General features: G+C 41.0%; 1 protein-coding gene and 1 long non-coding RNA gene across 2 annotated transcripts; both read right to left on the bottom strand.

Moving 5' to 3' along the window:
• Positions 1-11079: 11079 nt before the first annotated feature.
• cdkn1cb (cyclin-dependent kinase inhibitor 1Cb) lies at positions 11080-13275 on the bottom strand. Its single transcript, XM_051381475.1, has 3 exons — positions 12555-13275; positions 12264-12381; positions 11080-11813 (listed from the first exon to the last, which is right to left on the bottom strand). The coding sequence occupies exons 1-2, from the start codon at positions 13084-13086 to the stop codon at positions 12266-12268; spliced, it is 648 nt and encodes a 215-aa protein (XP_051237435.1). The 5' UTR covers positions 13087-13275; the 3' UTR covers positions 11080-11813; positions 12264-12265.
• A 498-nt stretch (positions 13276-13773) lies between these two features.
• On the bottom strand, positions 13774-21204 carry LOC127352798 (uncharacterized). Its single transcript, XR_007881186.1, has 3 exons — positions 20975-21204; positions 16990-17046; positions 13774-15520 (listed from the first exon to the last, which is right to left on the bottom strand). It is a non-coding gene; the product is annotated as an uncharacterized LOC127352798 (long non-coding RNA).
• Between the last annotated feature and the right edge of the window lie 47 nt (positions 21205-21251).

Raw genomic sequence — 21251 nt, 5'->3', positions numbered from 1 at the left:
TAGGAATGCTGTGTCTTATTTATAGTTTGCAGCACTGTTGCAAGTGCATCCCTACCTACTAGCTTATGTCTGTTTTTCTTCCTCCCTCTCTCTCATACAAAAACAAACACACACCCCATTTCCATCCCTCTTTCTTTCCTTATCTTTCTCTCTCACAGCTTGTGAAAAGCTACATTTGTTGTTTTCTGTGTGTGCACATGCAGGCACGTACAAGACTGAGAAAACCATCTGATTATGCTTACATGAACTGGACAGACCACACACCAGCATGCACACAGGCACATGTGGTGAACACACACACACGCACACACACACCTGAGCCACACTTGACTCAGTGGGTGGTGCAGAACTTGCCAGATTTAACCGCTTTAAACAGTTCAGCAATATGCAACAAGGTGGAGATGGGTGTGCTGTTTAATCGGGGCTTAAAGAGTGAGAGTAAATAGTTGGCAGTGTGATTAAGGCAAAACATGTTGGTGCCTTCAGCACACTCTTTTAAGTGTTTTCAAATGTCTCGTTTCCTCTTTATGTTGAGTTCTTACATCTGTTACATGTTTTCGTACATGTCTTTCCAACAGCAAAAAATAACACTTGTAGCAACTTACAATGTAACCACCTGAATGACTTTCTGTTGTAAAAATGTTAAACTTTATCTCAAACAATATGCATTCATATGCAATAGCATTATACAGCCACTTGCAACATTTATTCATTCATATGGAAAACCAGGTGTAAATACAGCCTTTCTGAAACCCAGAGTCTGCAAACCATCCGGAGCAATGAGAAGACTCCTGCACAGAATGTTGTATAGACTGAACCCAGTGACCCTCAGCTTGTACTGTCCCTGTGCAAAGTATGCAGTCTCTCTTTTTGGCCCCGGGTTATGTATTTCAGGACTGTCTGTCAGGAATTTTTAATTCAGGACTTGTTTAAAAAAACTGTGCACAATGAAGACTCAAATGCAAAACTAAAAGACCAGAAAATTACAGTAGGCTTTACCAAAACCCCAGTGTAACAGTTTGACAAATATAATACAATACAACTCACCAGTGATATGACTAAGAAACTGATGTGCTTACACTAGTCGGGACTAGCATAATTCTTCTGCTAAAATTAAAAGTTCCTGGTCAGACAGATGGGAAAATAAATACAACTTGGACTGACACCTGTTTAAACTAATTTATTCCTTTTTTAATTTAACTCATTTTTCATGTAATATCTACACTAATGAAATGGATAAAGAAAAGAATCTGTTAAAAAAAAACAATTTTTGGTAGTGTCACAACTAAACATTGCTTAATTTTCAGGGGTCACAGGTCAAACCACTGATCTACACCATAATTGTTAAAGTAGAAGAGTTAAAGAATTGGTTGACATCCTGTCAATAAATTTCACAATTTAGCTGTTAGTTTGAAAACGTCATATGACATAGAATGACATGACAACATTATTCTGGTGAAAAGATTCCACTTAACAAATCAAACGATGCTAATTCTTCCCAGTGCCCGGTCCCCCGACCCCAGTGACTCTCTAGGAATAGCTCAGGGATCACAAGGAGGGTCTTGGGCGGCTGAAGGTAAAAAAGGGGGATGAATTTGGGGGACGGACAGGAAAGGGGGGTGCTGACGGTGTCTGTGAGCAGATGGCGTGCCTCTCCCTCTCTCTCTCTTTTGGTGACGTCCACTGGGAATTGGAGAGGCCTTTAAGCATTCCTTTAGAGGCCAGAGACAGATAAGTGAGTTATGCAGTTCACCACCATCTGGGCTCAGACAGCGCCTGGCCTGCAGCTGACAAGTGCGTGCGTGTATGTGTATACTATGGTAAAAGCAGTGGGGAGGGGTAAGGGCGTGTTTCCATAGCGATAGGTCCTATTCCTGGAGAGAGGTCCCTGCATACACTTTGCACGGTGCCCTCCTCCCCGGTGCTGTGTCTGCATTGTAAACTCAGATGCTGACTTTGACAACGTTTTTTTTTTTGTTTCTTCTTTTTTGTCCTTTTTTTTGCCCTCCAGTCCCCATCGTCATTGTCAACAAATTTCAGCCCATTCTTGTGCAGCTGACAGTGTCTTCATGGAACATAGCATCTGTTGTGAAGCACAGGGAGGGAGCGAGGGATGATGGCAGGGGACCATGTAACGTTTGCCAATTTCCCTATTCCCATCGTTCAAGGCTTTGTGTGCATTGTAAGATGCTGTGCTGAGCTGCCAATTCTGATCTGTGCTTGACCTGCTGCATATCTGCCTGTTGTTATCTGTGTTTAGGTCTTTTGTTTCACTCAGGGATAACATTGTGCAAATGCATCTGTGTGTACAGTTCTGGAGATTTTTTTTCAGACTCTACGTTTTATTTTGTACCTGCGTTGTTACTTAAAACCTTTTATGAAACCATTTATACTGGTGTGTCTGCATTGCTCTGCAAACAACACTGCCAATACGCTAGTTGGCAACTTCCAACTTCCACTGCAGTTGGGCCTACTATTGATGAACCAGTGACAACGTGCCATAATTGTATTAATTTAAAGGTCCAGTGTGTGACATTTACGGGGGTCTACTGTCAGAAATGGGATATAATATTCATAGGTGTGGTTTCATTAGTACATTATCACCTGAAAATGCGACTTGAATGAGCCTTCTTTTTCTACAGACGCCACAGGTCAGCCTTCCATGTAGTCCGCCATGCTGAACTGCCATATTTCTACAGAAGCTCAGAAAGGACAAAGCAAACACTGGCTCTAAATTTTGCATAACCAAAGCAAAAAAAAGTCCTTTCAAAGAGTCTTTCTTAACTGATGTATCAGCGGTTGACGTATCCTGACATGTCACTAATTTTGGCTGAAATTAAACTCATTAGGCCATTTTTTTCATTTGCCAATTTACTTGTGTATGATTTCTCAAACAATCTTTCCAAAAATGCTTTACACCATTATGTGTAAAGCATTTTAATCAGTAAGATTCAAAAGACCTTGAATGTTCGCTTTCCTCGCATCAGTCTCTTTCCAACACTGCTGAAGGAGCTTCTTTACTAAAATCCAAGAGGACAATTGCACGGTCACACCCTCTGATTTACACCCTGTGATGGATTTGAATTGGAAACATTTGCCCATTTTCATCTTTGTCAGGCATCTCTTGGCATTCTGATGCTCTGATGGGGTACAGTGCCATCTCTGTGAAGATAAGCTGCTGCTCAGCCTCTCGATACATTGATTTCCATGTACACAATGTAGGCTGAATACCCACTGTGTAAGTACAAAACCCAAAACACACACTGAGACAGTTTCCCTTTCCCTTCAGTCTCCCTTTCTCTTTCTTAAGTCTTCTTCAAAGCAGCCTACCGCCACATCACCTGCTTCTCTTTCCCTTCTACCCATCCATAAACATTTACGTGTGTGTGTGTGTGCACGCTGGCATCCCTGTGTGTGTCTAAGCAGGCCTTTCCTGCTGTGTGATTGCAGGCTGCGTATCAGCCCATAGCTGTTGCCCTGCATGGAGACTAAAAGATGTTGCTAATCCGCCAACAGAATACAACAGGTCAAGCAGCCAGCAGTGGCTGAATTCAACCCCAGGACCACAGCCACAAATTAGGACAGGCTGACAAGGCCCTGCAGCATTCTGGGTATTGTTGTAAGCTGCCAACAGGCCTCTAAAGCTTCTGGCCCTATGTGAAGGAACAGCCAAGTAAAGGTGAAGATTAATAGTAGCTTGGTGACCTGGGAGCACGGCTGTACATCTATATCGCCACCAGACATTCAGCCACAGTGCACGTCTGTCTTTCTGTGTGTGTTGCACGAACGCACACACCATCAACACCATGTGAATGTCAAATGCAAAATCCAAGACAGAGTAAACAAAATATGACAATGAATTTGTGACATTCCAGCTTCTCCTCGTCAAATTTCCTCAGCTGGTTTGTTTTTTAAAAAAATAAAACGACCATATCTGAACATGATGATAGCAAACGCAAGCAGCTGAGGAGCTAGCAGGATGAACCCAAACTCTTCCTTGGTGCTCTGCTGCCTGATGAATGATGGTCCTTTGTTGTGTGTCCCATAAAGGCTGCCGTGGCCATCCCTTTTCATAGGACCTGGCGAGCAAATGTGAGGCATGAATAGCATTAGTCCGAGTCAGTGCACCCATAGCGGTGTAGCCAGCCCTGAAAACACAGCCTGCTAGCCCTCCTCCCCAAGTTTTATGAGCCAGGATGATTGAAGGAGAAGAAAACTGCTCTGCCAATAGGAAGGGACAGGGAGGAGAGGAGCGAGGAGGAGAGGCGTCAGAGATGGATGGATGGACAGATAAAACAGAGACAGCAGCCGCTCAACAGAGGACTCACATCCCATGCAAGAAGGGATGTGAAGGGGAACAGGTTTGTTTCAGAGGGACTGAAAAGCATCCAAACAAAGGGAGAGAAGGGAAGAATGGAGGTGGAGGACTCTGGCTGTCAGGACTGGCGCTGGGATGGAGTTAGATCTCATTTCTCAAGTGTCATCGCACTATCTGTGTCTCCTCCTCTCTCCTCTCTGTCCAATTACTGCCACAATGAAGCAGGCCCCTTCCTGCAGAGCTGCATATGGCTTTCTGGTTGTAAAGCCATCACTCGTGAGTGAAGCTATGCAGTTTTTGATAGGTACAGTATGTGGGTGACTCAAAGGGCCACAGTAGGTTGTTGTTGGACTGAGGGTGAACTTCTGCTCTGACAGTTTGTCTCAACATGATTTCCTGTGAATGCTGAATGCCACCAGCGAATCACTGACTGTAAGCAGCTGTGGAGGATTGAATCATCTACTGTCAGCATCAACATCAAGCACAGACATTTTTGTTATTTAGTTTTCTACTCTTTTTTTCTCCCTTTGAAACAGACTTAATGAGGAAACTGACAGAGAGACATAAAGAGGAGCTATCAGACATAACAGGTTTTTACAGCGTCCTGTGAGAAACTACATCACGCTCAAGTTACCAGTGGTTCACACTTTCTGTAGCTTCCTCTGTGCAATAAATATTAAAAGGAAGAACAAGTTTCAGTGGCTGCAACTTTATATGTGGGTTAGATTGAAATTCCCCAGACAACTGTGTTGTGAAGGCATTCAAATACACATAGCGTCAGTGACTGCAATGATGTGTGTTATCTGTGGGAACCCAGCACTCATAAAATCACTGACCCACTCACCATATGTTGATGGTGATCTATTGATGGTGCCGTAAAGACCAGTGTTTGTGCAACGGCAGCTGAGGATCACAAGATCAATCACTCAGGAATCAGTGTTCTTCTCAAGGACACATTGTCAGCTTCGATGCTTGATAACATGAATGACCAGCTCCTCCAATCTTGTTTGTTTAGTGCTGAAATGGATGAAAAAACATGTTGACTTATGCTTGACATGATAACATGTCACTAGATGCCACTACTTTAATACTTTAATTAATTAAACTAGAATCTCTCGTGGTTCTGCAAGATAATAATGGAAATACTGTTTTAAATTACTTTTATATTAACTAATTATACAGATAGGGGTTGAATATGTTGCAGTTTTAAATTATTGGACTTAAGGGAACTTACAGTGTGATGTAAAGTTCTATAATTAAGTACAAACCAGATCCTATAGACCTTATCTCTCCTATAGCAGAGATTTTTTTCAGTGTAAATTCATTTTAAAAAAAGGGTTTTTTTTTAAGTGTTTTAACTTTGAAATCATTTTGGACGTTTCTGTGGTGGAATTAGGGTGAAAGAATTTAGAGCAGAATGGCACCAAATCAATAGCGTGACCTCTTCACCTCTTCAGGCGGGAAAACTGGAGGCCCAATAGAGAACAGGCATCCTTTAATTGATGCTCTTTACACTGGAGAAAGTGTCCACCTAAAGTCAATTGGTCAAGTGCTTTGTCTTGAAATATATGTTGTTTTTTTAATGTGGGCAAATTTAAGGCCACAGCCCAAGAGTCGGTATAAATCCATGTCATGTACTTAATATATTTGAGGTGTGATACAGGAGACGAGAGTTTATCTTAATCTGTCTTTAGATTTATTATAATTTAACTTGTGATCTGCAGTATGCACGCATCCATTGGGGAAATTCTTGCAAACCTTTCCAAAGCCACAGGTTAATAGTGAATCCTTTCAAATGCAAATGCACTTAATACTCACTGTAGGTTTTGGCAAAAAGTTGTAAAAAAAGATTAATTTCAACAAGCTCCAAATGTGATTTAAAAAACTATTTTTTAATGAAGTATTAACAGTTTCCATGCTGTTTATTAAATGCCATCCATATCGTGCATTTAAAATAACACAAGATGTTTAAAGCCAATTTAAATGTGAATTCGTTTAAGACCACTTTCCCAATTTCCTTTAGAAAACAACACTTCCAGCAGCTTTACATTACAGTAGGCTGTGTTTTAGTGTTTTTGCAGCGCAGAAGCAGCTCGACACTGAGCCGCTCGCTCCATCACGTTGTGAAACATTGTAAAGGATCTCCTTTTCTTCTGGTCAGCTTTAAATCCGATCCCCTTGATGCATGGGGAGAGCAAAGTGAATTAGAGATTGAGGTGGGAGGCTGATTAACCCCCCCCACACACACACACACACACCTCTCCTCGCCCTACCCCTTCCAACCGAGACCGGAGTTGAGATGCAAAGAAAAGGAGGAGACAGAAAGAAGATATTTGAAAAGCTGCCACGAGTTCCCTGTCACACCGCCTCCTGCGTGGATTGAGCCGTGCTCTTTGTTATCCACAGGCATGAATACTGAGTGGATGTAAAGAGAAAAAGGCCCAGGAGAGGGGAGGGGGGGGGAGAAAAAAAACACAGGAGCACGTCTGCATGTAGAAATATAAAAGAACCCAGACCAAAAATAACTTGACCTACAAATGTCTATAATGTTGGTTAGAGGGCCTTAAAAATAAATAAATAAACATGAGAAAAATATAAATAAAGATTAAATAAAGACCACAGAAGGACACAAAATACAAATATAAAAAAGAACAATGTGACATGCGATCCGTACAGTTTGTAGGAAAGTGCAAATTCACAGTATGAAGTAGGAAGGATTTGCACTGTTTTGTATTTTCCTTACTGTCCCTAAATGCATCTGAATCTGGGGTCACCATGATATTCATAAATATTTGGAATGATAATGTTACTGCTGATTAATACTGAAGCTCTGCTATCCATACCAATATTAGAATTGTTATATTATTATTACAATATAAATAGAATATCTTCAGGAGACGATAGATAGATAGATAGATAGATAGATAGATAGATAGATAGATAGATAGATAGATAGATAGATAGATAGATAGATAGATAGAAGCAATTCGTCTTTTGAATCTTACTGACAAACACACACACACACACACACAGAGAGAGAGAGAGAGAGAGAGAGAGACACACACACACACACACACAAAGACAACAGACTCCTCCTCCGGATACAATCACCTTTATGCAAACACGTGGGTCTCTGTCTGCCCACTTCAATCGTGGAGTGGAGGGGGTTGACGAGATAGATGGGGGTGCACAGGTGTCCAACAATCCAACACACACTCCTACCCCACCCCCCAAAACACTCTGCGCACACGCGAGCGCCACGGAGACCCCCGGGCGCAAGCATCAAGGCACAAAAAAGAGAGAGAAACAAACAGGAACAAGTTGAGTATTCTGATTAACAGTCTCCATTAGTCAGAACTCTCCGTTAATAATCGTGAAATAAATGCAAAAGCTTCTGCAAAGAAAAGCACCAAAGAAAAATAAAAGAGGCATCTTGGTGACTTTAGATGCGTGAGGAAGAACAGGCCCGTGAGTCAGGAGGTTAAAGCCCAGATTAAGATGAAATATATCCACATTAACATCATCCAGTTTGTGTCAGTCATTTATTTTACTTTATTCCCTAAAACAGCTGACACGGCAAGCACTGGGGGAATCATTTGCTTCGTTTTCCACTGTTACACACACACATAATGTTGTCTTACCTTCATGTTTAGAACATATGAGATGGATGTGAACCTGAATTTGATTTAAATAAAACCACATTTTAGGATTTATGAGACAAACAGACCTGTAGAGTTCGATTATTTGCACTTTTTCTGTAATTTCTAGATTGTTTTGGTCTGCAGCTCCAAAACATACTCAGACCTAGGTTCAGGCCTCCATTCGTCACGCTATAGGTTAAAAAAAAAAGTATTTTTTTTTTTGGGAGGGGGGTAAAGGGGGTCAGGGAGCTTTAACTCGGTGACAAAGCCTCATTTGCAGGTCAATGCGATGGCACACTCGCCTCTCCTCTCCATCCAGCTCGTCTTTGTTCCCTGTCGCCTGCGCCGATGCCAGATGGTCATGGAAAATGCTAATTCCCCCTGGCTGATTTTCCTCCTTTCTATATTTAATTGCGGTCTTTGCAGACTGTCCCGTTAATTGTGTGTTTTGAGAGGAAAATCTGATTTAAGGTTGTTGGTTTTTTTTTCTTCTCTGAAATTATATTTTGAAGTTGCCACATTTTGCCCTAAACCTCGAAGCCACGCATTGTAAACTCAAAGTGGCTGCAGCTATACATCAGCCCACCTCAGACACATAAAGGAGCAACATTTTGGAGAAACTAGAGACGCATTTTACTGAACGGACGAGATTTTATTAGCAGCCATTGTGATTAATTACTAAAGACCGAATTAACAGACTGCATGGACACACGCAGAGGGCGCATTGTGCCTGCGTAAAGATTAAACGCTTAAAATCAACTTTTACACACACAACTTATATTTGTTTAACTTTACTAATCTCTTCTTTCTTTTTTTTTTATAACTCAGATTTACGACTTCATATAGTCATTTATTCGTTCCTTTTTGGCAAGATTTTTATCCCTCCGTTTCAAAATAAATGTTACAAAATAAGAGCATATTGTAGCCCTGATTTTAACACATTTTGCGGATGGACTATATCTTTATAAATCTTGTAATTCTTCTTTCATTATTAATTTAAATTCGATCCAATTCAAAGCAACGGAGGCCTGTTTATTGAAAGTATTGTAGCTCAGTTCTAATGAAACAATATTGCTCTCCTTATAGCCTACTGTTATTAATATTCACATTAACCTGTTTTTTCCACTATGACCACCTACTAAAAGCTCAGCTGTGTTGCCACTGTAAACCCGTTATAAATATGTTAAATGTACAGAACCTGAAGTTTAATTTAACTCACTGATCAAAGCAAATTACATTTGATAAGCATTTAACCGGTGCCTGACTGAGACAATAAAATTGTGGGTGTGAGTGAAAGGTCAGATGGGAGCCTGAAGGGCCCATGACGGTGATTCCCTCCATCAGCTGATGGTTTAATTCTATTGTTGTGGGCTTGTTAATGAGGTCTGTATGTTTGCTGTCATCTCTTTCCTTTATGTCCGTCATGCATACAACAGGGCTGCAGTTATAATTGCCTGCAGTATTGAGCCCATTTCGACTGTAAAAAAAAACAAAAACGGCCTTGGCATTGAAGTTCATATTATTGTGACACATTATTATGCATGGACAGTCTGATTAAAATGATTTACTGTTTAAAACGCAAGTAGATTTTTTTCCCTTCCCCTTTTTTGTGTAAAGAGAAGCTTACTGGGTTGAAATTCGGGCCTTAACCTATGACCTTCCCGCAATGGCTCAAATCCAATACCTCTTTGAGGAAACGAATGCGATCTGAAGTTCTATTTATTGGGATAAATTTTATATAGTTACACAGCTGTAGAGACAAATAAAGGAAGACGACCCCTTTAACTCTGAGGGGGGACTTGAGCTCTTGAATGTGTCCAGTCTCCAACATAGAGGGGACTTCATTAAAGTAACACATGAACAGCTGTTGTCTTTAACATGTAAACTATTGAGAATTTAAAACTACACTGAATGGCCCCGCAGCTCCCCGTGGGCATATGGGCGTTAATTAGCTGGATATAGCCATAGATTAATTATAATATTTTTTTCGCCAATCCGTATCAATAGAGCAGCCAGACAAAGTGTCTTTTGTTCCCTGATGCAGGACATTCTGTGGCTGACTGAATGGGTCTTGGCTATGTCTACATGGATTTGCCATATGGCAACAAAAAGGAAAGAATGGAGCCGGAGAGCGCTTTGTGTTGGAAATCAGAACAAGCCCGTCAGAGCTTATGGCTGCATAGAGCTGACAAAGTCACTCTGGCCATCAAAAGTCTCCATTTTCATCAAAACATTAATATCAGACAGTCGAAGCAGCCCAGACAAATGGGAGAAACTTATGGGAAAATTACGAAATGCGCCTTTGTTTCCTGCGCACGGCGCACAGGCAGAGCAGGCCCTGCGCGCATTCAGACACTGCTGCATTTGGCTTCTTTCAATTAAGGGTAAACTTGCAAGTATGACCTGTTGAATGGTTTGTTTCAATAGACGAGGACAATTACAAAGACTAGTAGTTTTCTTTTTCCAGCTCTGGCAGGTGGCCTCCACGCCCGGTGTATCCACGGCGGGGTAAACAGTGTGTGTGAGTGGGTCTTTAGAGTGCTTGTTGAGTGCGGGTGGATGTGGGGGTGTCTTCGTGGCGGACAAAGCGGGGATCCAAAGGCAGCTGCTGCTTCTTTAGAGAAGCGAAAGGGCCTTTAAATCCCAGCCTATATCCCGCAGCTGCCATGCCGCCCAAGGCTGCACGTCTGAATGCGTTTTCCCCCCGCAAGGTATATGAGCCCATAGAGGCAGACAGATACAGGCGGGGCTCAATGAAAAGTAATGTACCTGCGTCCCCCCGGGGGCCAGTCATAAATGTCTGCGATAACACTGCATGGATTCTTGGCGTTTATTGTGCTTTCAATGCAGCAATACTTGTGTGGAGTACAATAAATCATCTCTAACGTTAGTATTAATGTGTGCAGCCCATCAGAATACGAGCAGCCTGCAATAAATGCATAATACAGCTGTTGTTTCTAAATAAAAACATGACATGCAGACACACAAAAAAACCACAAAGACGTCAAAAAGCCTCTTATCTCAGTTTCAGGTTCAAGACCAATATGACTCACAGGTAGTTTCGAGGCATCCTTATTCATCCAAACAAGTAAACCGGAAAAAACACGCCAACAAATCTGCTTAAAGTCGAAGTGAAAATATTTTATTCTTATCTTTTGCATGACATACTTAGGGCACTTGTACGAAAACACAAAAAACGGCTCAGAAACACAAAGAAACCTATCTTTTCAAGTGTGTACTACTATAGGAAAGCTACATGATTGCAAAACATCACAACACAAAATGGAAATAATAATAAAATAAAATAAAAACATGCCCTTTGGCTAAATCAACAAGGCATTTAACAAATATAAAGAAACATAAATAAATTATAAGTTAGAATAGTCTTAAAAATATACATTTACAGAAAAAACAGAACAGAAATAAACATTTATAAGCTACTGTCTCTATAAAGCTGTACACTTTTGGCCAGTGTAGACAATTCTTTTTAAAGTAATTTAGGATTGCACAGATGTTAAAACATTTAACACTGTCGAGTGGCTGTATGCAAAAGCAACAACGAATGCTACATTTGTACTGGATAGAAGTCATTCGGCGAATTTTGCTCTCCTTTCCACTCCCTTCCCTCCCCTCCCCCCTCCCCCAAACCGTTCAGTCCTGAGAGTCTGGTCCGGCGTTCAGGCTGCGCTCCGCCGGGGCGCACCGAGCCGAAGCAGCCGGCCGGTCGGGCTTCTTTCTCCCACACCGTCCCCTGCTTTTTCTCTCTTCTACCGGCGTTTAAGTAGCATAGAGAAACATCTTCCCGCCTTGATTCTCAAAAAAAAAATGCGCAGGCAAATAGTGCAAAAAAACACCTGATGGAAGGAATAGAGAAAGAAACGATGGTCAGTTTTCTGGGAATTCCGAAGAAAAGACGCGAGTCAGCTTTCTGAGGAATCGAGATCTAACCTCAGCAGCAGGCGTCACCCTTTACCCATGCCTTTTCCCGCCACATCGTGACGCAGATTCCCCTCCCCCAACCACTAGTGTTACTACTACTATCACTACTACTGCGATTTCACCACCGCAAACTCTCCCCACCCCCTCCCAGATTACACTGCCTCCGTTTTTTTTTCTTTTGGCTCAGGTTATCCTTCACCATGAAACCCAAATAAACAGTTATAATGCAGCTACAAGGTTTAACACAACTAATAATTAACAGCTTATCATGTGAGGTGTAACAAAGCGGAATTGTCATATTAGATACGATTTTAACGATTTAAAACAGTTTGAACACTTTAATAAAATTCAATAAATCTTCATACCTTCAACGGATCCTCTTTCGTGGAGTTTGTTCCACCGGGATTGGAGACTTGGAGAGATGGCAAGCGTTCATATCATTAGATTTTCTATCAGCAGCCCTCTTTCTTTTCACGAAGAAGTCTGTGGGAACGGGGAAAAAAACAGTTTAGACACATAAATCCATTTGAGGTGAAATTACGCACAGAAGGGAGCGACTGGCAGACTCCGGGATGATTTGGATACAGGGCGCAGCTCCCGGAGCCGAGAGCGCACACAACCTCAACGAGAGATTTAAGAGAACATCTTATATTTACCTGTGATGTGTGAGTTGTTGTCAGTAGTGGCCGTCATCTTGCGTCTGACACACGGGACCTGTCTGTGAACCGGCTTTCCTGAGTTGAGTTTGTCTGTGCGGTTCTCCTGGTTGACCTCCACCGGGGAGGGAGTGCCGCTGCTCTCGGGCAGGGCCAGGCGCTCCAGTACATCCAAACGAGGGGTCTCCGGGAGAGCAGAGTCCGCGGAGGGCGTCTGCTTCACGGGAGTCGCTGGCACCCTGGTCCTGTCGTTCTGTACAGAGTCCTGATAAAACACCGGGGTGTTATCCACGGGCACCTCTTCCCACTCATAATCCCCTTTCAGCGGCGTGTTGGCCTCGAAATTAAAGTTCCACCTCTGCTGGTCCCGCTCGGAAATCTCCCGCAGTTTGGTTTTCATGTCCCGGCTCAGTTCGTCATGATCCACCGGTCCGAAGAGGTTGCGGCAGACGCTTGTGCGCCTGTGGAGAGGGAAGGTCCTCCTGGCCACCAGCCTCTCCAGCGCGCTGCTCGATAACTGAACGTTGGACATCTCCAAAAATCTTTCCAACGGAGCTCCAAAATTACAAGAGAAGATGCCCGATTTAATCCCTGATGAGCGAGTATCAGGTGTTGTTGTTGTTGTTGTGCCTGAAAGTGTGTGTGCGTGTGTGTGTGTGTTTCTTTCTCCTCGCTCGTCTGTCTCTCTCACCCACACAGTCGCGTTTAAATGTACCTTCGTGGAGGAGATGTGGAGTATATAATCTCTCAACAACTCGCCAGTCAGAGGAGACGTTCTCATTGGTTGCCTTAAGTCCGACCCTCTCCAAAAAAACACTCGCAACCCCCACCCTGATTTCCCATCAGCCACTGGTGCTCATTTGGCTGTGCGCAGAGCAAAGCGCTGCGTTTTGATTTTTTCTCTCAAGAGTGTCAGCCCTCGGACTTTCCCTAAGTCAGCGTCAAAGAATCGGAGCTTTTTTTTTTTAGTTCGTCTTTGGGTACTTACACAAGCAGCTGGTGGCTGTGTGTCTATTATCGGACACGACTTCATTTTTCATCCTTCCTCTGCACAGTCACACACACGCTACCTACAGATGTGCTGTGCGTCCGATAATATGGGATCGTTTGCCTACATCAAAGCACTAAACTGAACCATTTTACAATGTTGATCAGTGTTTTATATATATATATATATATATATATATATATATATATATATATGCTGAGAGAAACAAATGTAAGGGGAACTTAATCTCGCAAGTCGATATTTGTCCCTTTAACGGTATTCCACACACCCACTGTCCCTACACACACTCTATTCTCTCTCTCACCACAACACTACATAGAGCTCTGCGGGTCATATCGTATCTTCACTCAGCCGTCTGCAGGGATTTTGCACTCAGAGAACTGCTTTGGTTTTACCCTCATCAGCAAGGTAGCAACATTAAAGGGAGGGAGGGTTATAGATAAAATAAAAATTCGAGCCCAACTCCGCGTTTTCAACCCTGAAGCCAAAGCAAGACACCTTCTCAGCAGAATTTCTTCTTTTTTTCCAACCAATTGCAGACTTGTATTTCTTTTAGATTACTGTAATCTAGTTTAATGGTGATTACAACTCGTTTTCAACACTGACAAGGACATCAAATGACTGCAGTGAAACGGGTCATATTTAATTTAGTGCAAAGGTGTTCAGTTTCAGTACGAAAGTGTAAGGTTATAAATCACTGCAGCCCTGACACAATCAGGCTGGGACCACTGGTGTGTGTGTGTGTGTGTGTGTGTGTGTGTGTGTGTGTGTGTGTGTGTGTGTGTGTGTGTGTGTGTGTGTGTGTGTGTGTGAGTGTGTGTGTGTGTGTGTGTGTGTGTGTGTGTGGTAGAATGGAGGATAGTTATGGGTTAGAATAGTTACAGTATCTTGCAGCATTATTCGGGATTTACATTCAGTTCATTGTGGGGAAACGTACTATAACTTGCCTTAATATCAGACCATTACTAACTAATTGCTGTAAGGACCAGCAGCCTGTCTGTCTGTCTGTCTGTCTGTCTCCTGTCTGCTGTCCTCGGATCCGGCTAGGAGACGCCTTTGCAGTGTATAATAGGTCCACAGTGACCCCTGGTGGTTCAACAGTAGTACTGCAATACAAGCTTGCGATAAGCTAAATCTTTATAGATCCCATAAGGTAGAAATTCTGGTGTTATAAGAACAAAAATAAGTACAGATTATAAAAGCAAATAATGATAAAAAAAACAATTAGAGGTATATAAAACTATAATAATAATGACAAGATGTAAAATTACTAACTTTACAAGCAATTAAAGTCAAAATTACAAGGCAAAGGTGGCAGTGATGTGATTAATAAAACTATTTAAACATAGTAGTGTAGCCATAATAAAGCACATATTTGTGTAAGTGGACAGTAGTCCCTAAACACACACCCACATTGTTAAAAAGGTGATATATTGATCCTGATCTGGAATATAGGACACTCTTCTTTGTATCTTTTACTGCTGTAAGTTTTATTACATCTTTTCTTATGTTATATTTTAATGTGAAAGTAGAGTAATATAATTGGAGTTGACACACATTTTTAGTTGTAAGCAACTATTCTGTAAGAACGTCATTCATATCCTGAGAATGAGTGGGCCACAGCTTGATAATAAACTGTGGCTATTGTGGGGGTTTAAACCAGTTGTTTTTTGATTAGAGGACAGTCTACTCTCTGGCAAGTTCCTCAAAGGAAAAAATGCTGCCCTTCGTGTGACACTGTGATGTCACCTGAGAGTCACTTTGGCTGATTAGACACGTTTGACATGTGAGAGTTGCTGTGAGAGTCATGAATTTAAGTGAGACCTCCTGGGAATGGATGGGTTCAGCCTGCGTGAATGTTCCACCAAAAGGTCAGGTGCTCTTTGAAAGTGATGTCCCTCTACACCAGGTCGTGTTCTGTCCCTGGGGTTGGACATGTGATTCAGCTGTAGTCATTCTACAAATGAATGTACACAGACATACATATCATTAGTTGGTAAGCAACACCTGGAAAACACACAAAAGGACTTATCTGATGTGAAGTGATCAACAATAGAAATTCTGATTTCACTACTCTCTGTATTAAAATATTGGATGAGGACTGACAGGGCATTATTAGACTTTTTGTTTATTGTGACAACTTAAATAACTAACTAATAATTATTAACTGATATTAGTCCTCATACACGTCATTCAAATACATTTAAAGCATTTGTTTCTTGATTGTTGCAGTTTTTTTAATGAACACAATGACATGACCAAATTGCAAGTCAATTGTTTTAGCTGATGATTAATACCACACCTACTTGATGATCACTGTCATCATTTTGAATCTGATCTTAAACAGGAAACAAAAACACACCCTATCTGTGACTAAGGCATGGCAGAAATCTCCATGTCTTGTTTGTTGGCTCCCTCTAGTGGTGAAAGGTGATAACTAAAATGTGGCCTTTTGTGAAAAAAATTAGGAGAAAGCCAATTGTATCATAGAAATTATTAAATAAAGTATCCATTTTTATTTCATTAATTTTCCTTTTAATGAATGAAGTGTATAAACATTATGTCACTGAGTGGATTATGATTAACAGAACCTCAGATCATCAGCGTGAGCCTCACTGTGATTTTGTTTTGATAGAAAACTATCCCTGTACACAAAATGTTGTTAATGTTGCTCATAACGTCTTATCACTCAGTTTCAAACTGGTCACCGAGAAGTGGGAGACAGACTGTCTGTTCCTCGGGCGTACAATTCAGATACTATCAGCATTAAAGGCTATGAAAATGCAAAGAAAAAGTCAGTTTTCATTACTTTTTCAAAGATAACTCCCAGGTTTCATCAGAGCTAGGTAGGGTCAGTCGACTGGTGCGATAGCCTTTGACCTGTTTCTCTCTGACAAATGCAGCAGTATGATTCTTTTATCTTTAACACGTACACACACACACACACACCTCCACTGGCTTTACATGCTCTTTGACAGGAATGCAAATACCCCGAGGGCTGAATGCATGTTAAAAAAGACCTAGACTCTCTTACATCGATAGCAGGAAAATACCAAAAGCAGGTTTGATGCTCAGAATGTGAAGCAGCTTTTGTCGAAGACCCAGTAAATCACTGCAAGACCTTGACCCAAGACAAAGTTAGTAAAATTAAATGAAATTCAAATAAAACTTTCTGTTGAAGCTCAATCTCAACAACAGGTCTTTGAATTATGTGTAATTTATATAATACTTAAACATAAAAATGATCATAAATATGCACATTGTCTGTTAGACTCTAAAAAAGAGATATCTTTAATTGAACTATTTGATGCCATTTAATTTACTTACTTACTTAGGTTTTTCTGCTGTGTTGTTTTGTGCTCTTTCTAGTGTTGATAAAAGGCCATTGGGAATAACTATACCCCCACCCCGTCATGAAGCACCCACCTGAACAAGCTCATCCTTTTGATGTTGCCGAGGGGCTGCAGGCATCACCACAGGGTCCTTTGGAAGAAGGATAAATGGTCATTTGATCCTACAACCATACGTGGCACCTATAAAACTGTTTTCTCTGCATGCAGCTAGATTGAAGTTGGCAGTCGTTTGACACACCCGGTTGGATTGATTTCCTGAATGAGTTAGCCACTGTTTCCTACCTAATGATCCGCTCCACCAAATTATGTATGCGTATCTGTAAGCTCATCAGACCTTAGGAACATGTCCTCTGACAGCAAAGAGCCCAGTGATTGTTTCATTACATCTTCCTGTAAGATGAGACTTACCATGCAGAGAGCAGAAACAGAAATACAACTGATATATTGACATTCTGGGCTCATTTAATTATAGAACACACACAATATCTGATGGTGACATTTGAAATGTTTTTATAATAACCATGCATGTTTGCAGTTGTTTCAGTTCATATGTCATTTAATAAGGTGTGCAGCATCTACTGATAGCTATTTCTGTGTATCATCTATTAAATCATGCTCTAGTCTGAATGTTTGACACATCTATAGGCTTTGTGGACGTCTATAGTTTCAGTTGCGGATAGATGGCAGCTGTTATCAATATTGCTTTTACTTACTATAGTTATTTTTTCTTAATAAAAACAGGAGATGAGATGCTTATTCCACAACAAATTATGTTCTTCTTTTTGTGGGAAATCAACTCTTCTTTCTAACAATTTAAAAACGCCTTCATACACTGGCTGGTCCATGTTTCCACCAGTTATAAATCAACCATCCAACATCCAACAGGTTGAGGTTTTAGCCTAAACAAGCTCTGAAAGGCACTGACCTGTGCCCAGTGCTTTAAAGACATTTAGAAAAATATCTCTTGGAATGTTTGCCTACTACTTTTGCAGAAGAAAAGACTTGTGCTGTTCCTTTGAAGATAAGACTTTATAGCTTATTAGCTTATAGCTTTTTGTCTTGCTGTCCCTTGAACTAGATTCGAATTCTACCTCTTCGGTATTTTAGCTGCATTTTATACTGTGTAAAGGGCAGATTTCTATTGTTGGAAGCTTTGCAGCTTTTGAATTTCTTTCTAATTATGGGATTTAAAGAACACCATTCTCTGATTTACAGAGATTGTCATTATATTAAAAGACAATTCTTTGTTTAAAAACAATAAATATCTTCAAAGGAGCAGCATCACTCAAGGGATTTTTGAATGCTAATTGTTTTATATGGCATGCAGTCAAACATTAAAATGAGCTTAGACAAATACTTAAAGCCTTGGGCTACTCCCGCCATTCATTTACCCTTACAACAACAAAACCTCTGTCCTCGTACTTTATGACCTACAGTGGCTGCTACAGTTCTCAGGCCTCAGTGTGCTTCATCCACCCTGCAGAGAGCAGAGAATGTTACCTTTGACTGACTGTGGGTACAATGCCAATCATCACACACACACACACACACACACACACACACACACACACACACACACACACACACACACACACACACTCACACACTCACTCACTCACTCACTCACTCAGAGTATAATTTAATGGTCAGCACTATTGGAATTAGATAATGGAACATCACCTGAACATACTATAGACACTGTTTAAATCTATTCAATCTAACCACTGAGGAGAATGCAGAGGACCATTGATCGGGGGTCACTTCACTGGACTGGAAAACAAATTCAAATAGAGGGATTTGGGGGGAAATGGTTACAACAGTATTCTGCTGACATCCAACACTGCGGGGACATCGACTATGCAACTTATAGGTCAAGACCTTTGCTTGTAAATATAATGTCATTTTGCAAAGTAACAACCAACAGGCCCCAGATAAACATAATGGAGTAAAAAGTAAAACAATTTCCTCTGAGATGAAGTTCAGAGGCGTCTTCCAAAATGAAAAAATGAAGTACAGAAGGTCTTTTTTCTCTTCACTTCTGGCCTGAAGCCCTCAACTCTGGTTACACAAGAGAGAGATGGTTTTGCCATGTGTTGTCAGCTGTGGGATTTTCCCAGCTGGAAAATTAGATCTTGAGGAGAACCTTCTGAATGGATCTTTGACAAGCCAAACTTGGCAACGCAGCCCAAGCTAAAGTTAATAATAACAGTGACTGCACTGCTTTTGAAAACTTATTTCACATTTGTTATAGAACAGAGCAGCTGTATACCCTAAGGTTTTCAGATTGCTCCATCTATGGGCAAATCAAGCCGTTGAAGACCGTTGGGTGAGTTTACACCACACTGGCTGATGAGATGTTCTACTTCCACATTAAAAATAAACAGAGACTTTGAATTTCTATATTTAGTGAAGTGATTAAATAATGTAGGTAGGGTGATATAGAGCTATAACATGAAGTTTCAAGAAAGTAATGGGTTCATAATATGTAACTATCAAACAAATAGCTTTATTGATGGTCAATAAATAATTTCATGCTTTATGGATAATAAGGCCTGTAAGGATTTGGGTTGCCAGGTTGTAAAGAATGCACTGGTGTTCATGCTCCACAAGCACAACACTTGCTTTTAGTTTTTTAATTAATTGGGAAGGCAACTTCAGATTTAAAACTCGACCACTATCATCTGGAAAACTGCAAAGTATCAAACCGTTTATCAACAACTTCTTAACATTAACAAATGAAGACATGATGGATTGTTTAATTGAAACCTGATGAATATTTAGAAAGATAAAAGACCTCTAAGCCTTTTTTAATGGATTCCAAAAATGTGCAAGTTGCTTTTATCAGTGCTCATAAGTAATAAGTAAAAGTGTTAGTAAATAATTTAGTCATTAATGAAGCCATCTTGTAAAATTTGTTATTAACCAAATCCTTCATATTTATGCCCACCCTGCACTGATACTGTAGATGTGTGATAATCAAAATATTATTGAAAAGTAATACAAATAAGAACTATTGGATTTATTTACTCATATGTTTGTATTCTAAGAATTTAATTGAAACGATTGTTCTTATTCTTTATTCATTTTAGTATCATTAATATATTCATGACGTCTGAGGAGTAGGCTGGACGGAAGTGACGACACACTAATTACCCAAAACATATTATAAGGGAACAGCTTTTGATTGCATGTTTTTGCAGTTGTTCTTATTGAACGCCGCATTGTGGTGGAGTTACTTATGTGTAACCAATTGTTACTGCGGAGTGTCAAAAGTTGAACATTGACTCATCAACTGTTCCAAACAAAGCGTATAAGCGGATGATCCTAAAGCCGCCAGATCGGCCAGACTGTCACTGATACAAAACCGAGGAAAATAGGCGGAAGTAAGACGTCCGAGTCAAACGTTCTAATTTCAAAACAAAACAATTGTAATGTGTAACTATATTGGGGTATTTTATTCTGAAGGGAATTAACCGGATGCGGTATTACTGCTATCGTTAACTTGACTAAAGCGACTCAGACTGCCCATGTGACAACGTTATGTGTCTGGAGTGTAACCTACAGTCTACGGCGGGTTGTCTTTTTGTTGCTACAGTAGAGGCAGTATCCAGGAGGACTGTGACACTTTACCGCTCAGCTGTTTGTCTTTCTACTAACAACGCGGATTTCACGCGTTTGTACCGATGTAGCGTGCGGCGGCACCTGAACTCTTGCGGTCCTCACTCAGTAATCCCGCAAATTCAACTGGTAAGTGACGTTAATAGGACATTTAACAGAAACACCGCACGGGATAGCTAACGTAAAGACAAAACAACACACACACACACAAATGGCAAAACACAATCTCTCGGGTAATGGTGGTGTTTTTACATCGGTTAATTGTTAACAAGCTCGTCAAGTTAACTTAGCCTTGTTAGCAAGGTCAGATAGTCAAAAAATAGCCTGCTACAAATAGCTAACGCTGTTAGCCAAGCTGCCTGTCACCCAGGCTTCGCACACATTGCAGTGCAGTTAGATACTGTGATTTGTTTACCACCTCATAGCCTTCAGTTAAATACCTTTACAGTGGTTATGTCAGAAAGTGGTCGCCATTGCTGACACATGACAATCTCGCCACGCTCGTTTTTGTTGAAATGCGGTGATTTAAGTAGGCGGTGTTACCCATCCTATATGCGTACTGTTGATGTGCCGCGCCGGGTGGCGTTTGAGCTCAAACAACTGCAGGACGTGATTTTCAGGTTATCCTCTCCCTCCTTAGTAACCCTAATTTACCTCCTACCACCCCAGGATGCTGACAGTCACTTGGGTGGGGCTGACGCGGATGACAGTACACGG

The sequence above is a fragment of the Dicentrarchus labrax genome, unplaced genomic scaffold (genome assembly GCF_905237075.1).
Source record: "Dicentrarchus labrax unplaced genomic scaffold, dlabrax2021, whole genome shotgun sequence".
Lineage (NCBI taxonomy): Eukaryota > Metazoa > Chordata > Actinopteri > Moronidae > Dicentrarchus > Dicentrarchus labrax.
The sequence above is the reverse complement of the archived record's forward strand: the minus strand, read 5'-3'. Positions and strand labels throughout refer to the sequence as shown.

Bases quoted from the DNA above. Each gene is read 5' to 3' on its own strand.
- cdkn1cb (XM_051381475.1), bottom strand. From the start codon at position 13,086: ATGTCCAACGTTCAGTTATCGAGCAGCGCGCTGGAGAGGCTGGTGGCC. The intron at 12,382-12,554 runs GTAAATATAAGA...CCGTTCCCACAG, and splicing joins CAACAACTCACACATCACAG to ACTTCTTCGTGAAAAGAAAG.